This window comes from Salmo salar, chromosome ssa08 (genome assembly GCF_905237065.1).
Source record: "Salmo salar chromosome ssa08, Ssal_v3.1, whole genome shotgun sequence".
Taxonomy (NCBI): Eukaryota; Metazoa; Chordata; class Actinopteri; order Salmoniformes; family Salmonidae; genus Salmo; species Salmo salar.
The window spans coordinates 1983500-2008447 of NC_059449.1; the positions used below are offsets into that span (position 1 = coordinate 1983500).

The following is a 24948-nucleotide window of genomic DNA, read 5'->3' on the forward strand; positions in this document are numbered from 1 at the left end:
GTGATGTTAATGGGCAGAAAGCCAAAAGCTCACCTGGATCTACTGCGTGCGAACATCGGAGCACGAGTGGAACGGAAGCAGGAGAAACAACAAGAGAAACATGACCACCACGCAAGGGAGAGACAGTTAAAACCCAATGACAATGTCTACATCTGCAACTTCACAAGCAGCCAACGCTGGTTGCCAGCTATCATTCTGAGTCAGAGTGGTCCCGTCTCCTTTGTGGTCAAACTGACTGATGTGCGAGTCATTCGCAGACACCAGGACCATCTCCGCCTGCGCTATGACAAAGACAAGACCATGTTTTCAGACGGAACAGCTGTAGGTGGTAGTATACAAGTTCAAATCCCACAGGAAACAGCATCTGAGGAACAGGGGCATTCAGTGCTTCCAGCAGAGGGTGGTAGACATTCTCTCACAAACACCCAACCCGCTCCTGTGCCCTCAGCTCCACTGGGACACGCCTTACCTGTGTCTCGTAGAACACCAGGAGTACTGCGCAGATCACAGCGTAGTCACAAGCCTCCTGAAAGACTAACTCTGTAGTTGAGACTGAGAGACTCGTGGTGTTAGTGTTTGTTTGGAGCAGCAGACCTAGTTGAAAAGAAATAAGGACTGTCATTTTGTTGTTGTTGTTTTGTTTACATTTACGGTAACACCAGCAGAAGTTCTACAGTGTGGTGTAGTAAAGAAAAGAAAACACTGATGTGGTTTACTCGTTAACCTTATGTTTTCCTTACAGGGGGGATTTAAATTGAGGGGGGAGAAGTGTTATAGTGTGGACACTATATAAATAATGACATGGTTATTATTGGTATTGACCGTGACCTTTCCCTTTTGATGATGTCATCACTAAGAGTGAGTTCTGTGCAATGTGATTCTACCACCGGTGGAGTGGGCTATATAGTTCTGCTATATTTGTACCGTTTGTATCTGGCAATACACCTTTAGGTTTGGGTTGAAAGTAAAGGAAAGTAATATCGAAATGCGTGTTGGCATTCCTTGTCAAGTTACTACAGTACCCTATTCACTATAGTCCCTGGGGCTCCAGTCAAAAGTAGGAAATATGGTGCAATTTGGGCAGCACCCATACAGTATAAATACAGGTCCTTTCCAATACTTAAAAATGCATCCTTCCTCCTTACCTCTCAAGAAGAAGGAAGGATGCATGTTAAGAGAATTGGAACTTGTCCTCAGTCTCTGCTTATCTACTGACAGGAAAGGGAACTGTGTTGCTTAAGATTGTGATATATATATGCATATATATACTGCTCAAAAAAATAAAGGGAACACTTAAACAACACATCCTAGATCTGAATGAAAGAAATAATCTTATTAAATACTTTTTTCTTTACATAGTTGAATGTGCTGACAACAAAATCACACAGAAATAATCAACTGGAATTTATCAACCCATGGAGGTCTGGATTTGGAGTCACACTCAAAATTAAAGTGGAAAACCACACTACAGGCTGATCCAACTTTGATGTAATGTCCTTAAAACAAGTCAAAATGAGGCTCAGTAGTGTGTGTGGCCTCCACGTGCCTGTATGACCTCCCTACAATGCCTGGGCATGCTCCTGATGAGGTGGCGGATGGTCTCCTGAGGGATCTCCTCCCAGACCTGGACTAAAGCATCCGCCAACTCCTGGACAGTCTTTGGTGCAACGTGGCATTGGTGGATGGAGCGAGACATGATGTCCCCCAAAGAAATGCCACCCCACACCATGACTGACCCACTGCCAAACCGGTCATGCTGGAGGATGTTGCAGGCAGCAGAACGTTCTCCACGGCATCTCCAGACTCTGTCACGTCTGTCACGTGCTCAGTGTGAACCTGCATTCATCTGTGAAGAGCACAGGGCGCCAGTGGCGAATTTGCCAATCTTGGTATTCTCTGGCAAATGCCAAACGTCCTGCACGGTGTTGGGCTGTAAGCACAACCCCCACCTGTGGACGTCGGGCCCTCATACCACCCTCATGGAGTCTGTTTCTGACCGTTTGAGCAGACACATGCACATTTGTGGCCTGCTGGAGGTCATTTTGCAGGGCTCTGGCAGTGCTCCTCCTGCTCCTCCTTGCACAAAGGCGGAGGTAGCGGTCCTGCTGCTGGGTTGATGCCCTCCTACGGCCTCCTCCACGTCTCCTGATGTACTGGCCTGTCTCCTGGTAGCGCCTCCATGCTCTGGACACTACGCTGACAGACACAGCAAACCTTCTTGCCACAGCTCGCATTGATGTGCCATCCTGGATGAGCTGCACTACCTGAGCCACTTGTGTGGGTTGTAGACTCCGTCTCATGCTACCACTAGAGTGAAAGCACCGCCAGCATTCAAAAGTGACCAAAACATCAGCCAGGAACCATAGGAACTGAGAAGTGGTCTGTGGTCACCACCTGCTGAACCACTCCTTTATTGGGGGTGTCTTGCTTATTGCCTATAATTTCCACCTGTTGTCTATTCCATTTGCACAACAGCATGTGAAATTTATTGTCAATCAGTGTTGCTTCCTAAGTGGACAGTTTGATTTCACAGAAGTGTGATTGACTTGGAGTTACATTGTGTTGTTTAAGTGTTCCCTTTATTTTTTTGAGCTATATATTATTATTATTTATTTTTTTTTCAGGCATTGTCTCTAGGTCGGGAACTCTCACATATGAAGCTGTTCACCAGACTTCACAAGTTGGCCTGGGACAGTCTCTCTGCATCGGTACGTGGGAATGAACGTTATGATATGCACATACTGCAAATGTATAGACCAAAGATGAGCAACTTTGATGGGGGTGGGGGCCACTAAAACCTCTGACCTGATCATGAGGGGCCTCCGATTATGAGTGGCCTCGGTGGCTTTGTGTACCCACCCATGCAGTCAAAGCCAGCCCCTTTTTTCCCTTTATCAATCTACACACAATACACCATAATGACACATTTACAAAGAATTCAGACCCTTTACTCAGTACATTGTTACAGCACCTTTGGCAGCGATTACAGCATCGAGTCTTCTTGGGTGTGACGCTACAAGCTTGGCACACCTGTATTTGGGGAGTTTCTCCTGTTCTTCTCTGCAGATCCTCTCAAGCTCTGTCAGGTTGGATGGGGAGCGTTGCTGCGCAGCTGTTTTCAGATCTCTCCAGAGATGTTCGATCGGGTTCAAGTCAGAGCTCTGGCTGTCACTCAAGAACATTCGGAGACTTGTCCCGAAGCCACACATGCGTTGTCTTGGCTGTGTGCTTAGGGTCGTTGTCCTTTTGGAAGGTGAACCTTCGCCCCAGTCTGAGGTCCTGAGCGCTCTGGAACAGGTTTTCATGAAGGATCTCTCTCTGTACTTTGCTCCGTTAGTCTTTCCCTCGATCCTGACTTGTCTCCCAGTTTCTGCTGCTGAAAATAATCCTCACAGCATGATGCTGCCACCACTATTTTTTAAATTTTATTTCACCTTTATTTAACCAGGTAGGCTAGTTGAGAACAAGTTCTCATTTACAACTGCGACTTGGCTAAGATAAAGCAAAGCAGTTCGACACATACAACAACACAGAGTTACACATGGAATAAACAAACATACAATAGGAAAAAAGTATATATACAGTGTGTGCAAATGCTTCGCTGTAGGGATGGTGCCACGTTTCATCTAGACGTGACGCTTGGCATTCAGGCCAAAGAGTTCAATCTTGGTTTCATCAGACCAGAGAATCTTGTTTCTCATAGTCTGAGAGTCTTTGTGCCTTTTGGCAAACTCCAAGCAGTATCTCGTACCTTTTACTGATGAGTGGCTTTCGTCTTGTCACTCTACCATAAAAGCCTGATTGGTGGAGTGCTACAGAGATGGTTGTCCTTTTGGAAGGTTCTCCCATCTCCACAAAGGAACTCAAGAGCTCTGTCAGAGTGACCATCGGGTTCTTGGTCACCTCCCTGACCAATGTCTTTCTCCCCCGATTGCTCAGTTTTACTGGGCGGCCAGCTCTAGGAAGAGGCTTGCAGGTTTCATACTTCTTCCATTTTAAGAATGATAGAGGCCACTGTTCTTGGGGACCTTCAGTGCTGCAGAAATGTTTTGGTACCCTTCCCCAGATCTGTGCCTGGACACAATGGCTTGGTTTTTGCTCTGATTTTTGCTCTGACATGCACTGTTAACTGTGGGACCTTATATAGACAGGTGTGTGCCTTTCCAAATCATGTTCAATCAATTGAATTTACCACAGGTAGACTCAAATCAAGTTGTTGAAACATCTCAAGGATGATAAATGGAAACAGCATGCACCTGAGCTCAATTTCGAGTCTCATAGCAAAGGGTCTGAATACTGATGTAAATAAGGTCTTTTTGTTTTTATCTTGAATACATTTCTGAAATTGTTTTCGCTTTGTCATTATGGGGTATTGTGTATAGATTGCTGAGGATTTTTTTTCTTCATTCAATCCATTTTAGAATAAGGCTTTATGGCTGTTTCCATGACAGACTGACCAGGTGAATCCAGGTGAAAGCTATGATCCCTTACTTACTTGTTAAAGCCTCTTTAAATCAGTATACGTTAAGGGGAGGAGACAGGTTAAAGGATTTTTAAGCTTTGAGACAACTGAGACTTTACATTGCCCCTCCACCCCTTACGCTGCTGCTACTCTGTTATTATTATCTATGCATAGTCACTTTAATAACTCTACCTACATGTACAGTTGAAGTCGGAAGTTTAGATGCACTCCACAAATTTCTTGTTAACCTCTCAAGGGGGTGTGGGACGATAGCGTTCCACCTGGCCAACATCCAGTGAAATTTCAGAGGGGCAAATTAAAAAACAGAAATACGCATTATAAAAAAAAGTGTTATACATCGGTTTAAAGATGAACTTCTTGTTAATCCAACCACAGGGTCAGATTTCAAAAAGGCTTTACGGCAAAAGCATACCATGCGATTATCTGAGAACAGCGCCCAGCAGACAAAGCATTACAAACAGTTACCAGCCAAGTAGAGGAGTTACACAAGTCAGAAATAGTGATAAAATGAATCACTTACCTTTGATCTTCGTATGGTTGCACTCACAAGACTCCCATTTTACTCAATAAATGTTTGTTTTGTTCGATAAAGTCCCTCTTTATATCCAAAAACCTCCGTTTTGTTCAGTAACCCACAGGCTCAAAGGCAGTCACAACAGACATACAAAAAAATCTGAAAAGTATCAGTAAAGTTCGTAAAAACATGTCAAATGATGTTTATAATCAATCTTCAGGTTGTTTTTAGTCATAATAATCAATAACATTTCAACCGGACAAAAGCTTCGTCAATATAAAAGGAAAACAAGAAAGCCGTGCTCTCGGTCGTGCTCATGAAAACCCTCGGGGACACTGAATGGTCCACTCATTCAAAGTGGTCTCACTCCCTCATTTTTCAGAATACAAGCCTGAAACAATTTCTAAAAACTGTTGACATCTAGTGGAAGCCATAGGAAGTGCAATTTGAGTCCTAAGTCAATGGATACTGTAATGGCATTCAATAGAAAACTACAAAAATAAAGAAATCCCACTTCCTGGATGATTTTTCTCAGGTTTTCGCCTGCCATATCAGTTTTGTTATACTCACAGACATTATTTTAACAGTTTTGGAAACTTTAGTGTTTTCTATCCAAATCTACCAATTATATGCATATCCTATTTTCTGGGCCTGAGTAGCAGGCAGTTTACTTTGGGCACGCTTTTCATCCGGAGGTGAAAATAGTGCTCCCTACCTTAATGAAGTTTTAACAAACTATAATTTTGGCAAGTCGTTTAGGACATCTACTTTGTGCATGACACAAGTAATTTTTCCAACAATTGTTTACAGACAGATTATTTAATTTAACTTTTCCAACAGCCAGATCAATCGCCTTCAACTTGAAAGCTGCATCATATGCATTTCTCCGTGTCTTTGCTATGAGGGTGACAAAATGACTACCGTAATCAGAATGATGGGAAGTTTGAGAGCGCCCGATTTAATCTAAACAGTAAACAAAAAAGTTGTTTGACCTTAACCCGTTCGGCAATTTGATTGGTCTAATGAAAGCTTCATGCCGCCAAAAAACTGAGCACGTCACAGAATGTGTTTTTTTTTTTGAAAAAAGCGGGGAAAATCCATATATTAGCCACTGTTTTAAGCCGCGAGGTTCAAAGCCTGGGAAAAAAGTTGCGGCTTATAGTCCGGAATTTACGGTAAACCTAAAAATGATAATACATTGTACTCTATGCCTTCGGTCACATCTGACATCCATCTTAAGCAGCGTAACAGTGTTTTCTGATGGTTTTTGTTCAGGCATTGGCGGGGACCCCTTCAACGGGACAGACTTCATTGACTGCCTGGAGGTGTTCCTGCAGGACCCTAAGACGGAGGGCATCATCTTGATCGGAGAGATCGGAGGCAACGCCGAGGAGAACGCTGCCGATTACCTCAAACAGCACAACTCTGTAAGAGGAGACACACATGTTAAACATGCTACCAGACTGTTAACACTTTGTCAATGGTCCACCAGTACTTTTGGGAATCATCCGGACCCTTTTTGAAAGATGAGTGTAGTTCTGTCAGGTACTCCCTTTCATCTCTTTGATTCCGACGACCCTCTCGGGAAGTCCCACTCCAAGCCCTCAGGTCCAAAACGTGTGTGTGGGTGGACACGTTTCACTATACTTGTGAGTACCAGAACTAACTAAAATACAGAGAAGTGAGCACATTTTGCCGGTCCTTTACCTGTAAAAAGGGGGTTGGGGAAAATAGGATTTTGAATGGGAGTCATTTGTTGGTCCCCAAAAGTCCTCAAGTATAGTAAGACATACTGTGTGTGTTCTCACCTGCTAATGGATCTTGAGATTCTGGACAGGCTGAGGGTGTGAGCTAGAGTGCATGTACTTCCAGTTAGGGTTCATGGTGCAGAATACAGCACACACCTTTACTGACACACTTGTTCCAGGCAGGTGTGGGAGAGACTGATCTTTGGAGCATGGATGGTGAATTATGCAAGGCTTGAAAAGTGGTTAAGTGCCTTTGAGCAACAGTTATTGCCAAGTGTGTGTTTTGCCCTCTAGATTTGTCAAGACACAGAATTTTGATTGAGAAAATAGATTTTTGTGAGGGTGTGTGTGTCTGTCAGGTGTTCAGCAGCTGAAAATTAATTTGATGTGCTTTCAGCTGCCCTAATGCATGCAAATCTCTCTCACCACTCTGTCTCGGGAGAACAACTCTTTGGCTGAGGCCAAAATGACACCATATTTCTTAATAGCGTACATCTTTTGACCAGAGCCCTTTGGGCCCATGTCAAAAGTAGTGCACTACATGGGGCTTAGGGTGCCATTTGGGACTCAACCTCTCTCTCTCCCTTCCTCATGTACAAACCGGCTCAACCAATCATCCAAAGTGTTGACAACCAGAGACCAATGGCTCGTGACATCAACATGCATGAAAAGCCAATTTGAAAGCGGCAGGTAGTTCTCTGAAAGTCAAGGTGTGTGTGTGTGTGTGTGTGTGTGTGTGTGTGTGTGTGTGTGTGTGTGTCGAGCATTGAACACCAGAGGCAGCAGTTTAACCAAAGCCTGAAATTGTTTTATCTGAGCTGCTGTTCTGTCAACGTTGAGAAACGGAAACACTGAATGCAAAGCCAGACCCAAAATTATGTTCATCTCTTTAGTTTGACTCATAGAACAATTCCATGCTTCAGACATGTTTTTTTCTAAGGTTGCAAAATGTCAGTAGCTTTCCCAAAATGTCCAGGTTTTTCAGAATACTATAATGTTATAAAAAAAAAAAAAAAATGTTTTTATGTTATAACTAACTATAAGTTAACTATCTATTTGCCTAATGCATTATATCTAGCTCAGGGCTCCATCTATGCATTTGGTTTGCTAGCTAAGTGGCTAGATGGCAAGAGGAAGATTCTTGGTTACAGAGACAGTCAATCCCCTTATGGATCAAGATCCATGTTGCCTACATTTTTTTTTTCCCATGAAAAAATACATACATTTATTTAGAAATGGCACCCCCTGTGTGCACTTCCAATAATACCGTATGGAAATCTGGATACCGCCCAACCCTAACACAAATACTAACTGTATTGAATTTCTGAATCTACAACATGCACACAAATACATTTATTTTACAATAATTCGTCATAAGATCAGCTAGGCATATTTTCAGACACTTAAGGGAATCGTAAATGAGTAGTACAATACAATGACACTGTAGGGAATAGGGTGCCATTTGGGACTCTTACCGAAAAGTAGAATACAATATCATATTGGTATGCCCTTACCAGTATAGCTGGATATTTCAAAATGATCTTTCTCCACAGACTTATTGACCAGTTGGTGTAGCACTTCTGAGGCACAGCTGAGCATAAACTTAAATAATGAGCTTTTTCTATTTTACTGCTCTGTCATGGTTATTTTTAAGACAACTGAGGGGGGCGGTCAAATCATGATGTCCGTGATCTTCAGATCGGAAAGTCAGAATTCAGGCATCTTTCTAGAGCTCTGAGTTGGATGACCGTTCAAAACAATTTTGAAAGCACAGAAGTCTGAGATTTTCGAGTTCCCAGTTGTTTTGAACACGGTATTAGTCTCAGCTGAGGGAGGGAGAAATCAGCAAAGGATCCTCCTCTCACAGTCCCTGCTCTCTCCTTCCTTTCCTCCGGTGAGACTAATCAGAGAGGGGACACCATCTTCCACCTGATGGTGAAACTCAAGTCGCAATGCATCTGCCTCATGCACAAATTTATGTTGTTCCTATGACCAGAGAAAGTGAAATATTCCTCTGATAAAACAGACAAGATGAGCTGCTAATAATAATAAACATTTTGGGCTATTGATAGACTTGGCTACTCATTCATTGCAGTGGAAGTGGGGAGAAGTGCGTTTTATGTTTTGTAATGGTATTGAATAGTGTTGACAGTGCTGAATAACTTAACAAAAATTCACTCATAATAACAGAAAGCTCTTTGCTGTATTCTTTGACAGTCTCCCTCTGGTCATTGTTTTAAAAGTTATGAAATCTCACGTAGGCTAGTATCAAACTTTGCTGTGGCCTGGGTTGTGGAAGCTGTAGGCATGATGATTTGAGACAAGTTAAATAGTTAAAAATGGGAACACTTTGCCTACCCGATGCACAAGGCTTCTGAATGAAGTGCAACTACAACCAACAGTGCAAGAAATAAAAGCAAGCCTTTATCATTGGCCTTTCTACAGAAATGTTTGGTGATCGACTAGAAATACCTTAAAGATTGCGATCAACCGGTTGGTGACCACTTGTACACGATTTAAGATTAGGAGATGAAGATGAAATTGTCGAGTTTGAGTCAAATCGGTCTTTATTAAAAGTGTTACACTTGACATAAAATATCCCCAACAAAAAAGGATGTATAAAAATAGACAATCAACTAATTTACAAAAGAGGGGCCTTGGAAGGGAGATCTTTGCACCAAAAAGTTGCTCTGATGTTTTTAATTTCGCCGGGCTAGAATTAGTACACACTTTAGAGGTCATTGCATAGCTTACATGGTAAAATTATTCCTCTAACTCTGTGGCCTGCTTGCCAACCTGGTCTGTTTTAGTTTACTGAACAAAAATATAAAGTCAACATGTAAAGTTTTGGTTTCATGAGCTGAAATAAAATTACTTTTTGCACACATTTGTTTACATCCCTGTTGGTGAGTGCTTATCCTTTCCAGGATAATCCATCCACCTGATAGGGGTGGCATATCAAGACTGATTAAATAACATGATCATTACACCGGTGCACCTTGTGCTAGGGACAATAAAAGGCCACTCTAAAATGTGTGGTTTTGTCACACAACACAATGTTGTAAGAAGTTGGGGGTTTTTTTTTACCCCTTTTTCTCTCCAATTTCGTGATATCCAATTGGTCGTTAGTCTTGTTCCATCGCTGCAACTCCCGTATGGACTTGGGAGAGGCGAAGGTCAAGAGTCATGTGTCCTCCAAAACATGACCCTGCCAAGCCACACTGCTTCTTGACACACTGCTCGTTTAACCCGGAAGCCAACCGCACCAATGTGTCGGAGGAAACACCTGGCGACCGTGTCAGCATGTACTGCCCGCCACAGGAGTCACGCGATGGGACAAGGACATCCCTGCCGGCCAAACCCTCCCCTAACCCGGACGACGCTGGGCCAATTGTGCACCGTCTCCCGGTCTCGGCCGGCTGCGACACAGCCCAGGAGGCAGATGTCTCAATTTTTTTAGGGAGTGTGCAGTTGGCATGCTGACTGCACGAATGTCCACCAGAGCTGTTGCCAGAGAATTGAATGTTAATTTTTCTACCATAAGCTGCCTCAAATGTTGTTTTAGAGAATTTGGCAGTACGTCCAACCGGCCACACAACCGCAGACCACGTGGAACCACGCCAGACCTCCACATCTGGCTTCTTCACCTGCAGGATCGTCTGAGACCAGCCACCCGGAGAGCTGATGAGTTGGATGGGTTTGAACAACCGAAAGAATTTCTGCACAAACTGCTGGAGAAGTGTGCCCTTCACAGATGAATCCAGTTTTCAACTGTACTGGGAAAATGGTGTTGCGTGGGCAAGCGGTTTGCTAATGTCACCATGGTGGGGTTATGGTATGGGCAGGCATAAACTACAGGTAACAAACACAATTGCATTTTGATGGTAATTTGAATGCACAGAGATACGGTGATGAGATCCTGAGGCCCATTGTTGTGCCATTCATCTGCCGCCATCACCTCATGTTTCAGCATAATGCACAGCCCCATGTCGCTCTGGAAGCTGAAAATGTCCCATTTCTTCCATGGCCTGCATACTCACTAGACATGTTACCCATTGAGCATGTTTGGGATGCTCTGGATCGACATGTACGACGGCGTGTTCCAGTTCCCGCCAACATCCAGAAACTTCGCTCAGCCATTGAAGAGCAGTGGGACAACATTCCACAGGCTACAATTAACAGCCTGATCAATGCAAAGGAAATGTGTCGCACTGCATGAGGCATCTGTGACCAACAGATGCAGATCTGTTTTCCCAGTCATGTGAAATCCATAGATTATGGCCTAATTGATTTATTTCAATTGACTGATTTCCTTTATATAAACTGTAACTCTAAAAAAAATTGGAATTGTTGCTTGTTGCGTTTATATTTTAGGTCACTGTATGTCACCTTTTCAGAAGGTCTTAAACTTTTCTTTTTGAGACATCTACTTCTAAATCCCACCTAGTATTCTTCAGCCCCTCCATGCATTTGTAAAACTAAAGCGCTACCTAAGACATAACACCTTTGTCTTGTTGGAAAGCATGGGCCCAGAGTATTTGACAGCTAACCCACGTGAACACTAAATGTATCCTTTTTCCTGTTATCCTCGACTCTTAGCCGGTTCTCTCTCTCTCTCGCTCTCTCCTAGGTGCTTTACGCACAATGCAAAGCCCAAGCACAGTGCATTCACTAACACACACCAATTGTCGTCTAGGAGGGCAGGTGAGTGATTTTTAGAAAGCGGTGGGGCGTGTGTATCGCACTCCATTCACATCTAGTGTGTGAATAGGGGGGGGCCTCATCAATTTGTAATTGTCTGTTTTGTCGTCATAATCTGACAAGATTGAGGCTCTACCCCCCCCCCCCCAAGCGTACAGCAAGGCTTCACCCTTTTGAAAACGACCCCTGCCGCCTCCTCCACCCCTCCTCCCGTGGGGGAACAAATTGAAGAAGAGGTAGGGAAACTACCTTCTCCTTCTCTTTAGTTCCATTATTAAAGTAATACATCTCTACGGTTAACAATATAGGACAAAGGTGGTGGGAACTTTCAAATGCTATTTCCACTTCTCTTATTATGTTCTGATTTCTCTGAGGGAAGATGAAGATGAATTGACTAATTACAGCCTGACGTGTTTAGGTAGATTTTAAGAATTGATTCACACGGGGGTGGTTCGTTTGTCAGAGCTGTGAATTCATTAGGACGGGACAAGCGAGAGCCGGAACTGGTGTGTTTAGGGCCTAGCTAGAAGAATGGCATTGGGCCTGTGTTCATAAAGTGTCTGAGTAAGTAGTGCTGATCCAGGATCAGTTCTGCCTTGTTGATCATAATGAATAAGATTGTATGGACAGGGATGCTTTGTGAATAGAGATTCTAAAACAGATGTGGCCATCCCTCCAGGAGAGCTACTGGGTGTTCATGCTTTTGCTCCAGCCTTACTTCAGCTAGTCAAGGTCTTGAAAAGCAGCTAAGTAGTAGAATCAGGTGTGGAACAAAAGCCTGCAGGAAGGTCAGTCTTTAGGAAAAGGCATGGCCACCCTCGTTCTGACCCATTTAGAGGAAAAAATGTTGGGCCACCTTACAAGAAAACATTCACCTCGACTAATTAGTATCCTCCCGGTACATTTTTTTCATTGATTGCAGTCATATTCCCCCGTTTAGTGAACATTTTGTTTTCAGAGCCATCCCTTGTTAATACTGTACATTGTTAGTCAGGTTTTTAAAAACATTTTTTTATTCATTTTCTTGGCCGAGAGACGAGCGGATTGGCTGCTCCGCTTAAACAATTATCCAGTGTCTTCAAGCATGTTGAAATGAATAGCAGTCGTCTTGCTGTACATACCTGCCAGTTTCAGTAGGGTTCCATTTAGAAAGCATGTGCTGAAATGGTAGAAGGGTAGTAAAGACTTAAGCAGGAGGACCACCTTTCCTGGCTTGTCGGCCAGTTTGTTCTACACACCGTGTTAACTCTCAACTGAAGGAGAGGCTATGAGGGAGAGAAAGATGGAGGGAGAGCCTTATCACAAGGCAAGTACCTGAGAAGGAGTGTCTGAAGAGAGGCCTGGATTGTGTTCATTTGGCAAAAGAATTACTGAAATGCGTAGCTACTACAGTACCTGGTCTAATAGGAAACACACATTTTCACTACCCAATTCGAAAAGTTTTCCTAAGCATGCCCTAATGAACAGGCCCGTCTTTCATCCCCAATACAATTTTATTCCTGAGTGTGAAATATTAGCTCTCTCTCCCCTCCCGCCAGCGCTGGAAGACTATCTCAACTGTTGAATTTAGCCATCCATCAGGACGAGCTGAGCGGACAGGGCCAGAGCTAATCAGTGTCCGCGTGACTAATTACATGCTTCTGCGAGAATGAGATCATATGAAATGGCAGGGAGGGGTGGTGGAGGGTGTGTATCTGCCCATGCAATTAAATGGTCTCATTGACTCTTTCACAGACATCTGGACAGAGCATGTAATATAGTACAGCCTTTCCTGTGGCTCAGTTGGTAGAGCATGGTGTGTGCAACGCCAGGGTTGTGGGTTCGATTCCCACGGGGGGCCAGTACAAAAAAAAAGAAATGCATGAAATAAATTAAATGTATGTATTCACTACTGTAAGTCGCTTTGGATAAGAGCATCTGCTAAATGACTAAAATGTAAACGTAAAATGTATGACTAACATTTTCTATACACTACCATCCTTTGTTTTAATAATTAAATAAGATGGTTCTAAGAATACCTATTTAAGAGGGGCTGGGCTGTTAATAGGAAGACGTCTTTGTTTTGGAATGTCTGTTATTTGTCTGAGAATACAAGTATGACTGAGGCTGTCTCAATCTCCCCCTCCATCCTTTCCCCCTCCCCCCAGGGAGCGAATACCAAGCCCGTGGTGTCTTTCATCGCTGGGCTCACTGCCCCGCCGGGCCGAAGGATGGGTCACGCCGGTGCCATCATCGCAGGGGGCAAGGGTGGAGCCAAAGAGAAGATTGCTGCCCTACAGCAGGCGGGCGTTGTGGTCAGCATGTCCCCTGCCCAACTGGGCAGCACCATGTTCAAGGTGAGACTAGAGAGATGTATTAAAGAGCTAATCTATATTTACCATGGCTCGAGCCCTCTAGCCAACTCTATGGGTGAGACCCGTAGCGATAGAACATTTATCTATGTCATTCAGTGGCGCGACGGACTGTACCATTCCCCCATAGCTGGGGGAGGATGGCAAAACGGTTACTTTAGTCGCTTTAGTCCCACATCCCAACTTTGCCTCTTCCCTCAAATATACTAAAAACAATCTCGACTAGGGTTGCAAAGGGTCGGAAACTTTCCTGTACATTTCTGGAATTCTTCATGAAATTTTCCATGTGAAGTTAAGCCTGGGAATTTGGGGGATTTTGCTTACATCTAGACGTTCCGCTAGCGGAACACCTGCTCCAATATCCAATGATAGGCGTGGCGCGAATTACAAATTCCTCAAAAATCCAAAAACTTCAATTTTTCAAACATATGACTATTTTACACCATTTTAAAGACAAGACTCTCCTTTATCTAACCACACTGTCCGATTTCAAAAAGGCTTTACAGCGAAAGCAAAACATTAGATTATGTCAGCAGAGTACCCAGCCAGAAATAATCTGGCACCCATTTTTCAAGCTAGCATATAATGTCACAAAAAACAAAACCACAGCTAAATGCAGCACTAACCTTTGATGATCTTCATCAGATGACACGCCTAGGACATTATGTTATACAATACATGCATGTTTTGTTCAATCAAGTTCATATTTATATCAAAAAACAGCTTTTTACATTAGCATGTGACGTTCAGAACTAGCATTCCCACCGAACACTTCCGGTGAATTTACTAAATTACTCACGATAAACGTTCACAAAAAAAACATAACAATTATTTTAAGAATTATAGATACAGAACTCCTTTATGCAATCGAGGTGTCCGATTTTAAAATAGCTTTTCGGTGAAAGCACATTTTGCAATATTCTGAGTAGATGGCCCGGCATCACAGGCTAGCTATTTTGACACCCACCAAGTTTGACCCTCACCAAAGTCAGATTTACTATAAGAAAAATTGTATTACCTTTGCTGTTCTTCGTCAGAATGCACTTCCAGGACTTCTACTTCAATAACAAATGTTGGTTTGGTTCAAAATAATCCATAGTTATATCCAAATAGCGGTGTTTTGTTCGTGCGTTCAAGACACTATCCAAGGGTGACGAAGGGTTACGCGCCCGACGCGTTTCGTGACAAAAAAAATTCTAAATATTCCATTACCGTACTTCGAAGCATGTCAACCGCTGTTTAAAATCAATTTTTATGCTATTTTTCTCGTAAAAAAGCGATAATATTCCGACCGGGAGTCGTTGTTTTCGTTCAAAGACGAAAGAATAAAAACATGGGGTCGCCTCGTGCACGCGCCTCCAGTCTCTGTTCTCTGATCGACCACTATCAAAATGCGCTAGTGTTTTTCAGCCAGGGCCTGCAAAGCCACCATTCAGCTTTTTGCTGCCTTCTGAGATCCTATGGGAGCCGTAGGAAGTGTCACGTTACAGCAGAGATCCCCTGTTTTGGTTAGAGATGATCAAGAAGGCCAAGAAATGGTCAGACAGGCCACTTCCTGTAAGGAATCTTCTCAGGTTTTGGCCTGCCAAATGAGTTCTGTTATACTCACAGACACCATTCAAACAGTTTTAGAAACTTTGGAGTGTTTTCAATCCAAAGCTAATAATTATATGCATATTCTAGTTTCTGGGCAGGAGTAATAATCAGATTAAATCGGGTACGTTTTTTTTATCCGGCCGTGAAAATACTGCCCCCTACTATCCATAACAGGTTAAATTCATCAAAAAAGTTAGCTTACAACAGTGAACCTTTTTAATTGTGTGATATACAAGGCAATTCTAGGTCTTGTGGCATATTTTGGTTAAACTATCCCCAATTCAATGGAATTGCAACCCTCTGCATGCACAGTGCACTCTTCCATCACATGTACAGCTGATTCTTGATCTGATCTTGCACACTGAGATGCTATTGAGCCCACACTACGACACTGTCTCAGACAAGGACTACATGCTTTCTGGTAAGTTTTGATTACAATAATGCGTGGGGTGAAATATATTTTATGACAAATTTTTTAACTAGTAAATAGTAGCCTAGACAAGTGTTTAAATAATTTCTAACTTGTTAACAATTTCTGCTAGTTAGTTTTTGCTACCATGTGGGTTTTAGCTTGCTTGAGCCTGCTAACTGAGGAGTGTTAATTCACCTGTTTCCATACATGTTTCATGCTTAAACAACTCCTTTGTAAGATAAATAGTTAAGAAGTTAGATAAGACATGGAATTGTATTTGTTTTTATTTTTACAATTTGTTTTCTAATCTTTATTGGGAAATGCCACAGGCACTATCTGATGTGTGGAGACATTTCACTGCAGCTAATGTAGAAGGAAAAGCTGTGTACATTTGCAAATACTGTGCCAAATCAGATGTGAAGAATGCAACAAAGATGCACTGGCCAAGTGCATGAAGTTCCCTCAGCTCTCACAACAAGCAACCTCTGACAAAAGTCCCTCTACTTCTATTCGAGGTGAAAATGATGAATCAGACACCTCAATAGCAACAACTCATGGTCCTGCTGGAATCAGAAGTTTTTATTTGACTCAATGGAGGAACGTAGTCAGAGAAATGCTGATGAATGTCTTACTCGAGCTGTGTATGCAACCGGTTCACCTATAATGCTCACAGGCAATGTGTATTGAAAGAGATTTCTGAATGTTCTTCGCCCAGCATACACCCCTCCAACCAGACATGCTTTATCTACTCATTTGCTGGAGTTCAACAGAGTTCAAGTGAAGGTCAAGCAAATCATAGAGAAAGCAGGCTGTATTGCAATCATCTCTGATGGGTAGTCGAATGTTCGTGGGCAAGGAATAATTAACTACATAATCTCCACCCCCCTATTCTACAAGAGCACAGACACAAGGGACAACAGACACACCGGTCTCTACATTGCAGATGAGCTGAAGGCAGTCATCAATGACCTTGGACCACAGAAGGTATTTGCACTGGTGACAGACAATGCTGCGAACATGAAGGCTGCTTGGTCTAAAGTGGAGGAGTCCTACCCTCACATCACACACATTGGCTGTGCTGCTCATGCATTGAATCTGCTCCTCAAGGACATCATGTCACTGAAAACAATGGATACACTCTACAAGAGAGCCAAAGAAATGGTTAGGTATGTGAAGGGTCATCAAGTTATAGCAGCAATCTACCTCGCCAAGCAAAGTGATAAGAATAAGAGCACCACATTGAAGCTGCCCAGCAACACCCATTGAGGTGGTGTTGTCATCATGTTTGTCAGTCTCCTGGAGGGGAAGGAGTCTTTCCAAGAAATGGCCATATCACAGTCTGCCAATATGGACAGCCCCATCAAGAGGATCCTCCTGGATGATGTATTTTGGGGAGATTGGTAAGCAGCTGAAACTCCTGAAACCTATAGCAGTAGCCATTGCATGGATTGAGGGGGACAATGCCATCCTGTCTGATGTTCAGACTCTGCTTGCAGATGGAAGAGAAGAAATCCGTACTGCCCACTTCACTGTTGCTCCAAACAGAGGAAACTGCAGTTCTGAAATGCATCAAAAAGCGTGAAGACTTCTGCCTGAAGCCCATACACTTCGCAGCGTACATATTGGACCCCAAGTATGCTGGCAAGAGCATCCTGTCTGGTGCAGAGATCAACAAGGCCTATGGTGTCATCACTACCGTGTCTCGCCACCTTGGCCTGGATCAGGGAAAGGTTCTTGGCAGTCTGGCGAAGTACACTTCCAAGCAAGGGCTTTGGGATGGAGATGGAATATGGCAGTCGTGCCAACATATCTCATCAGCCACCTGGTGGAAGGGACTTTGTGGATCTGAGGCTCTTTCCCCTGTTGCCTCCATCATCCTCCAAATCCCACCAACATCAGCTGCCTCAGAGCGCAGCTGGTCCTTGTTTGGGAACACACACACCAAAGCACACAACAGGCTGACCAATACAATGGTTGAAATATTGGTGGCCATCCAGGCAAATTTGAGGCTTTTTGAGCCTGACAATGAGCCATTCTCAACAAGGGTAGAAAATGACAGTGAAGATGAGGCCTCAGAGTCTGATGTTCAGAGGTGGACATTGAGGAGGTCCAGGGAGAAGACATGGAAGCCTGAGAGGAAGACAACCAGAGCTTTAGTTTCTAGACTATCATTTTACAGATGTATGTTGAAAACATTTTTCGGAGATACGATGGATCATTGGGGATCATTCAATATTCCCTTTCTTTCGTTGTTTCCTGAACTCATTTAATTTAAGTTCAATTCATAACTAAATTATTTTTTATTTCTATTGGAAGGATTTAATCATTTGCAATGATGTCTACTCATAAGGTAAAAGGTTTATGTTTCTGTCTCCATGTGATATGGTGTGTATGTGTATATATATCTCTCAAATGCCAAAAAAATCTACATTTAAATGGTATTAATATTAACTTGCATATATTCCATTTTAATTCCTACAAAGTTTCCTCTGAATATTCCCCAACATGTGCAACCCTAATCTCGACATACAAAAGTAGAAAAAACCCCAATGAATTTAGAGTAAACCTTAAGTTGAGTACATTTTAGTTTTTTCTACTTGAGTGGATGTTGAAGTTTTTAGTGTTTGGGTTTGTTAAAAAGTAAGGTTGTGGGACTTGGGAATGAACTTTTTTTAATACGTAATAAACAAAAGGCAACAGTGAGGAGAAATTAATAACCGTGGCTGTTGATGCCGGGGCGGGCAACTTTGCTATGCTGCTGCTGCCTATATTTCAATTTATCACCGGAGGAAGCCGGTTTTAACAAGACGTATATAAAGTTCTAGCGTGTATTACACCCATTCATCTTACTCTTTCATTACGAGCGCAGGGTGGCAAACCCAAACACCCAGTTATTGATTTGCGCGGTGGTGGCACTGTTTTGGTTTAATTCATAATCATTGCGCGTAATGATGAACTATTTCCCGGCCTATTAATTTTCCAGCCATTTTGTGTTCATACATCTCTGTTAATCTCATTGGCGCTGCTGTAATCGGCTTGATGATACACACGACACAACAGAGCAAACAAAGTAGTGCCCGATGGGGGTATTAATTTGATTTGGTTTAACATGCTCAGCTCTCATTACAGTACATTGCCCAACTCTCTAGTGTTTTGTTTGTGCTTGTCAGTGAAGCTCTCCTTGTGTCCACACCTAGATTCAAGTATTTGTTTTCTTTCAAATACTGTAAATGCGCTAGATTAAACTTGCATGTCACCGATAGAATAGTTCCAACTCCACCCACCTAGCATTCCAGGCAGACTGTGTCATGCCCACATAAACCTCTAGTCACCCATGTGTGCTGCTCTCTCTGTTTTTCCACTCTTTCTCATAGCCTCCTTTGACAAAATGTCCCTGTCGCACACCAGGACTCTTCATCCCTGGCTCTCTCCTTCCACCTGACCTCATCTCTCTTCATCTTGCTCCACCTCTCCCCTTCTTTCGGTCTTGAGCACCTTTGACACTCCCCTCCTGACTGTTTGTCACACACAAGGACGATCGCATCTTTCTCTCTCCTGTTCCTCTTACTCTACAACACTTTTCGTTTACAGGCTGTATCACAACCGGCTGTGATTGGGAGTCCCATAGGGCGGCACATAATTGGCCCAGCGTCATATTGTAAATAAGAATTTGTTCTTAACTGACTTGCCTTGTTAAATAAAGGTTCAATATAAACATTTTTTGAAGTAGTTTCCCCTCTGCCTAAATACATATCTCAAGCAAGCACTATTTCTCCCTCTGTCCTTGCCCTCTTCAAATCAAATTTTGTCACATGCTTCGTAAACAACTGGTTTAGACGAACATTGAAACGCTTACTTACACGTCCTTCCCAACAATGCATTAAAATATATATATAATAGAAAAATAATAACACGAGGAATAAATACACAATGAGTAATGATAACTTGGCTATATACACGGGGTACCGAGTAGAGGAATGAGGTAGATATGTACATATAGGTACGGATGAATTGACTCGGCAACAGGATAGGTAATAAACAGCAGCAGTGTATGTGATGAGTCAAAAGCATTTAGTGCAAAAAGCGTCAATACAGTTAGTCCGGGTAGCTATTGGTAAACTATTTAGCAGTCTTATGGCTTGGTGGTAGAAGCTGGTCAGGGTCCTATTGGTTCCAGACCTGGTGCATCGGTACACCTTGCCGTGCGGTAGCAGAGAGAATAGTCTCGATCATTCTCCCTCTGGACTATGAGTGGACCTTGTGCCGCCTTCCACCCTTCTCCCTCCTTTCATCCATCAGAGTGCCTGAAGCCTCGTGGCCACCATGTCAGCACTCCCGTCAGAAGCCCTAACACAGCACCGCTCATCCCTCGGTCTCTTTCTCCTCTTCCCTCTCCTCTATCTTTCCCTTTCTCAGAAAGTCAAGGGCCCGGCCTTGATCGGCGCATACAGATACACTTAATCCACCCCGCTTGAGACTGAAGGGCGTCTTCCCTTAACACTCCTGAGTATTACATTAGATAACACAAGCACACCCTGCCAAGTTGCTCTAGCACTTTGTCAAAGTTGAGGCGTTGAGCCGAAGTAGACATTTTCAACCACCTGGTGGCAGTAGACATTCAGGTATTTTGGAAGTAAGGCATTTTCCAGTGGGCGACATCATGCATGTGTGTTGCAGACCTGATAAATGACATATGCATAAAGGAAGCTTTTTCCTCTGTGGCATGGGGAAATTGTAGGAGGAAGGGAAGGAGAGTATTTGTTTTATCATCCTTCCTCTGCTGATATTTAATAAATGGTGTATGTAAATGGCGACATCCCATCTGTAATGTTCTCCGTCCTTTTGTTTATGTGCTTTTACATCTTATTATTTTCACTGTCGTATAATATGACTATGGATTTTGATGCTTTGGTGTGAATATACATGTTTTCTGTGTTTGGACTATTCGACACTGAACATGAGCCTTGCATAGCCTTATTCGGTTTGTAAAGTATTTATCTTTGCATCCAAAATAACGATTTTGAATGTTATTCGTCTGTGTCTCCTTCATTAATCCCTGATGAGATAAATATATTGTCTACATCCCAAATGGCACCCATAGTGCACAACTTTTGACCAGAGTCCTGTGTAGGGATTGGGGCTGCCATTTGGGACAAAGACATTCCTTCCCCCACCTCCCCAGGAAGAAAGTGCCTTGTCAGGGTCTACTAGCACCCCTCCATCCCCCCCCCCCACCCCCTGTAGCTTCCAGATGTAAACAATCTGTGAATCCACATGAATAAATAATTATTTCCTCTCCTTCCCCGTTTCCCCCTCCTGTTTGTTCTGTCCCCCTCTCCGCAGGAGTTTGAGAAGAGGAAGATGTTGTAAACGGGGAAAGGCAACACCCCCCCCCCATCTCCCCGACCGAAGCCCCTACTACCATACTCACACTCACTACGCAGTGTTTTTAAGATGTTTTTGATTTCAGCTATGAATTCATACCTTTACACGAGCTAGTAAATATATCAGTATATCTTGATGGCGTCTTTTAAATATGTGATACCATGCTTGTTATAGACTTAAGTAAAAGTGTATTTTAGAAGACAGTTATTGGCATCCGTTATGGTATATTCTAATGTGTTTAGTTTGACTACAGAGGGATGCCAAGGTAACTGAGGTGATCTGGTTCCTGTGTTGTCTTTCTACTACTTCACTCTCCTACTGTAACCAAGTATTCCATCAAAATGTCTGTTCTCACTGGCTATACACCTGAATAAGAAAATATCTTAAACACTGTTTTGGTTGTGGGTTAATTTTTATGTTTGTCTCGCTCGCTTTTGCACACACACACACAGGTTGGCATGACAGTGTGAAAGCGTTATCACGCGGTGGTATTATTGGGTGCATATGAGGTATGGTTCTGTTAAGTTTTACAGTGTAATAGCATTAAAAACAATCTGTTTGGAAATGGTATGTAATACTAGACTTTATTTGGAAGATGCGTTTTTCTTTTGTTCCAATTTGAAAAGGTCTCCACTGAACTAAATTCATCCAATCACACTCCCCCGTCATGCAGTGTCACTCCCTGGCGAGGCCAATTAGGAGGCAGGATATACAATCCAGGGATTTAATTTGCTATAATCGAGCTAACATGTCACCCATTAAGGGATTTGCATTTGCACGCAAATTTTCTCTTTGCCTCATTGGAAGAGAAGGTGTGTAGGAGGCCTTTTCTTGGTCCTACAGTATAATTGCATTGCTTCATTTACATAATGACATGAAACTGTATACCAGATGAAAATGCTAATTCCTTCTCAATTCACACTTATTTTCATAACTGCTCTTGAAGCTGTGGTTTAAGGGACTAATACTAAGGTTGTGTTAACGGAAGCAGCCCAATTGTGATATTTTCTTCCCCCACTAACTGGTCTTTTGACTAATCAAATCATCTCTGAAAAAAGATCTGATATGATTGGTTAAAAGACTAATCAGTGGAGGGGTTTATTGGCTTGTGCAGTGCAGGTGGCAACCGACCTACAAATCCCCTTGCATCATAACTACTTATTATTATTTTGAAGATCAGACAGTCGGTCACCATTTACTCACAATATAGGACCAAACAGTTGTATGGTACTGAGCTGGCCTAGTTAAGCATTCACCATAGTAGCATAGTGTGAATCAGGCATTACATTTTGATCATCACAGCCTCAGTCAATTGGCCCACTTGTAGGTTACATTCAATGAATTCATTGTTTACCTTGTCCAGGCTAGTAGAGCGCATACAGTGTCTTCAGAAAGTATTCATACCCCTTGACTTATTTTCTACAATTTGTCTTACAGTCTGAATTTAAAATGGATGAAATCATTTTATTTTCACCCATCTACATACAATATCCCATAATGACAGAGTGAAAACACATTTTTAGAAACTTTAGCAAATTTATTGGAAGTTAAATGCAGAAATATCTAATTTACATAAGTATTCCCACCCCTTTGCTATGACACTTCAAATTGAGCTCAGGTGTAACCAATTTCTTTTGATCATCCCTAAGATGTCACTACAACTTGATTGGCGTCCACCTGTGTCCAATTCAGCCCAAACCCATTGCATGAGAAGGAAGGCTAATGAAGAGGACTGTAGCTATATTGGGAAGAAAAAAAATTGGCACCTGGAGAATACATGTTTCGGAGGTGGGCAGGATGATTATGAGATGGAGTTCCACCGGGCTGCAAGTAAAGTCCGGAGAAGAGTAATATTGGGACAGGGACACAGAAAGGTGGATTTCTGAGGAGGAATGGGGGGGCGAAGAGAATGAGGAAAGCAGAGGTTGAATTTGAGAAAGATGGTGAGAAACATGGAGTTGGGGTGTTGAAGCAGATTGGTGTTGAGTGCAAACCGAGTGAGCCGTGTGCCAGACCAGGTTCTGGAGGTGAAATGGAAGTGAAGGAGTGTGAGTTAAGTGAGGAGGAAGGTGTGGTGAAGAACTCGGAATCTGAGCTTGGCATCAATGGACATAAATAAGAATCTGGTCCCGTAGGAGTGACACTTTTGAGAGAAAGTGGATCCTTACCTTTTTGGCGGATCCGTTTATGATTTCAGGGTGGGTGAGAAAGGAGTTGGGTGCAATTGAGTCAGTGAAGGTAACCTGTAGTGAACTTGTGATATTTGTTTGTTTGTGTTTCTTCTGACCAGAGGGAGCAGGGTACTCTGTTTCTTGCTTTGCTCTTAGGAAGAGGGCACCATTGAAAGGTGTGTTTTCTGGGGTAGCGCTGTGTGTGGAGCTGGAGCAATTGAAGTTGAAGATTCCTGGTGTTTGTGATGCCTGCCGTTTGGTGCGACGCAGATCTGGTGGTGAACGTGGTGAAACAGTCACTGCCAGTCCTTTTTGAGTCAGTCTTTACCCGACAAGTCATGTCATGGATATATCGGTTATCCTGTTAGAGCTTTTGTGCCGCATCCACTGTGCTGTTTCATGTGCAACATTTATGGTCATGTCACAGCATTGTAGGAGAGAGATTCCAAGAAGTGGAAAGTGTGCAGGAGGACATTGGATAGAGGATTGTATAGTTTCTGTGGATAAAGTTGTGTGTGTCAACTGTAGGGGTGCATATGTTGCTGGGGATTGGAAGTGTCTGGTGTGAGAGAGACAGGTTGAAGTGACCAGAGTCAGAGTAGTGCAGGTTTCATATGCTGAGGCAGTGAAGAAAGTAGAGGAGGATGGGTCAAGGGTGAGGGATCCTGAGAGGACACCTGTGAGTAGTAGATCTGTGCCAGCACGGCGGGATAGGCCAACGAATGATATATGCTTCAGTAAGTTTGGGAGAAGTTTTTATGTATATGAGGTTTGAAGAGTTACAGGGTGTGTTGAGTGGTGGTGTCCCATCCTCCCAGGCCGACTGCATGGTGCAGGAACAGATAGGGTCAAATTATGTATTGGGTGTTTAATGTGTAGGGTTTTTGTATTTTATTTTTCCCATTTTTGTATAACAAAGTGTATTGGATTTATACTATAGTTGGGGGTGGTAATGTAACATATCGGATGCCAACTGCTGTTAAATGCATGTCAGACTGGTCTCGACCGGGCACCGGGGTAGATTGGCTGACCGAATTTGAAGTGGAGGTAGTACAAGGCTTAGCATGTCTTTCTCGGAGGCTAGAAAGAGATTTTGGCTTGGAAAAGTTGAATATTTTCAGAAGCAGTCGGGTAATTGGTTAAGGGAGGAGGATTGGAGGGAAAGAGAGGTTGAAAAGACTGAGGGAGGCAGAGGATGGGTTTGAATCTGTTGAAGCTAGCCATAACAAGGGAGAGGGTATGTCGAGGAAGATTGCATGTCGAGGAAGATTGCTGTCAAGTTCAAACAGAGTGAGCCGGACAACAGTTTGAGTTCTGGAGGTGAAATGGAAGGGATAGAAGGTGTTGTGAGGATATATGAGTTATGCTGTTAGAGCTTTTGTGCTGAATCCACTGCGGTGTTATAGGTATCACCTTCATGGGCATGTCACAGCAGTGTATAGCAGGGAGATTCCAAGATGTGGGAAGTGTGCAGGAGAATATGGGACAGAGGAATGTGTTTGTTTCAGTGGAGAAAGCTGTGTCAACTGTAGGGTTGCTCATGTTGCTGTGGACCAGACATGTCCGGTGCGAGAGAGGCATGTTGAG

General features: G+C 43.0%; 1 protein-coding gene across 2 annotated transcripts in view; it reads left to right on the forward strand.

Annotated features, from left to right (window-relative positions):
• LOC106610028 (succinate--CoA ligase [ADP/GDP-forming] subunit alpha, mitochondrial) overlaps window positions 1-21583 on the forward strand; it is a 31818-nt gene extending 10235 nt beyond the window's left edge. The window contains exons 6-9 of one of the 2 annotated variants that reach the window (XM_014209142.2): window positions 2625-2708; window positions 6273-6424; window positions 13594-13782; window positions 21149-21583. In XM_014209142.2, the coding sequence (XP_014064617.1) occupies window positions 2625-2708; window positions 6273-6424; window positions 13594-13782; window positions 21149-21175 (452 nt within the window). In that variant the 3' untranslated portion in view covers window positions 21176-21583. The remainder of the gene's footprint in view (window positions 1-2624; window positions 2709-6272; window positions 6425-13593; window positions 13783-21148) is intronic. The other variant, XM_014209143.2, reaches the window with a different exon arrangement.
• The last annotated feature ends 3365 nt before the right edge of the window (window positions 21584-24948 follow it).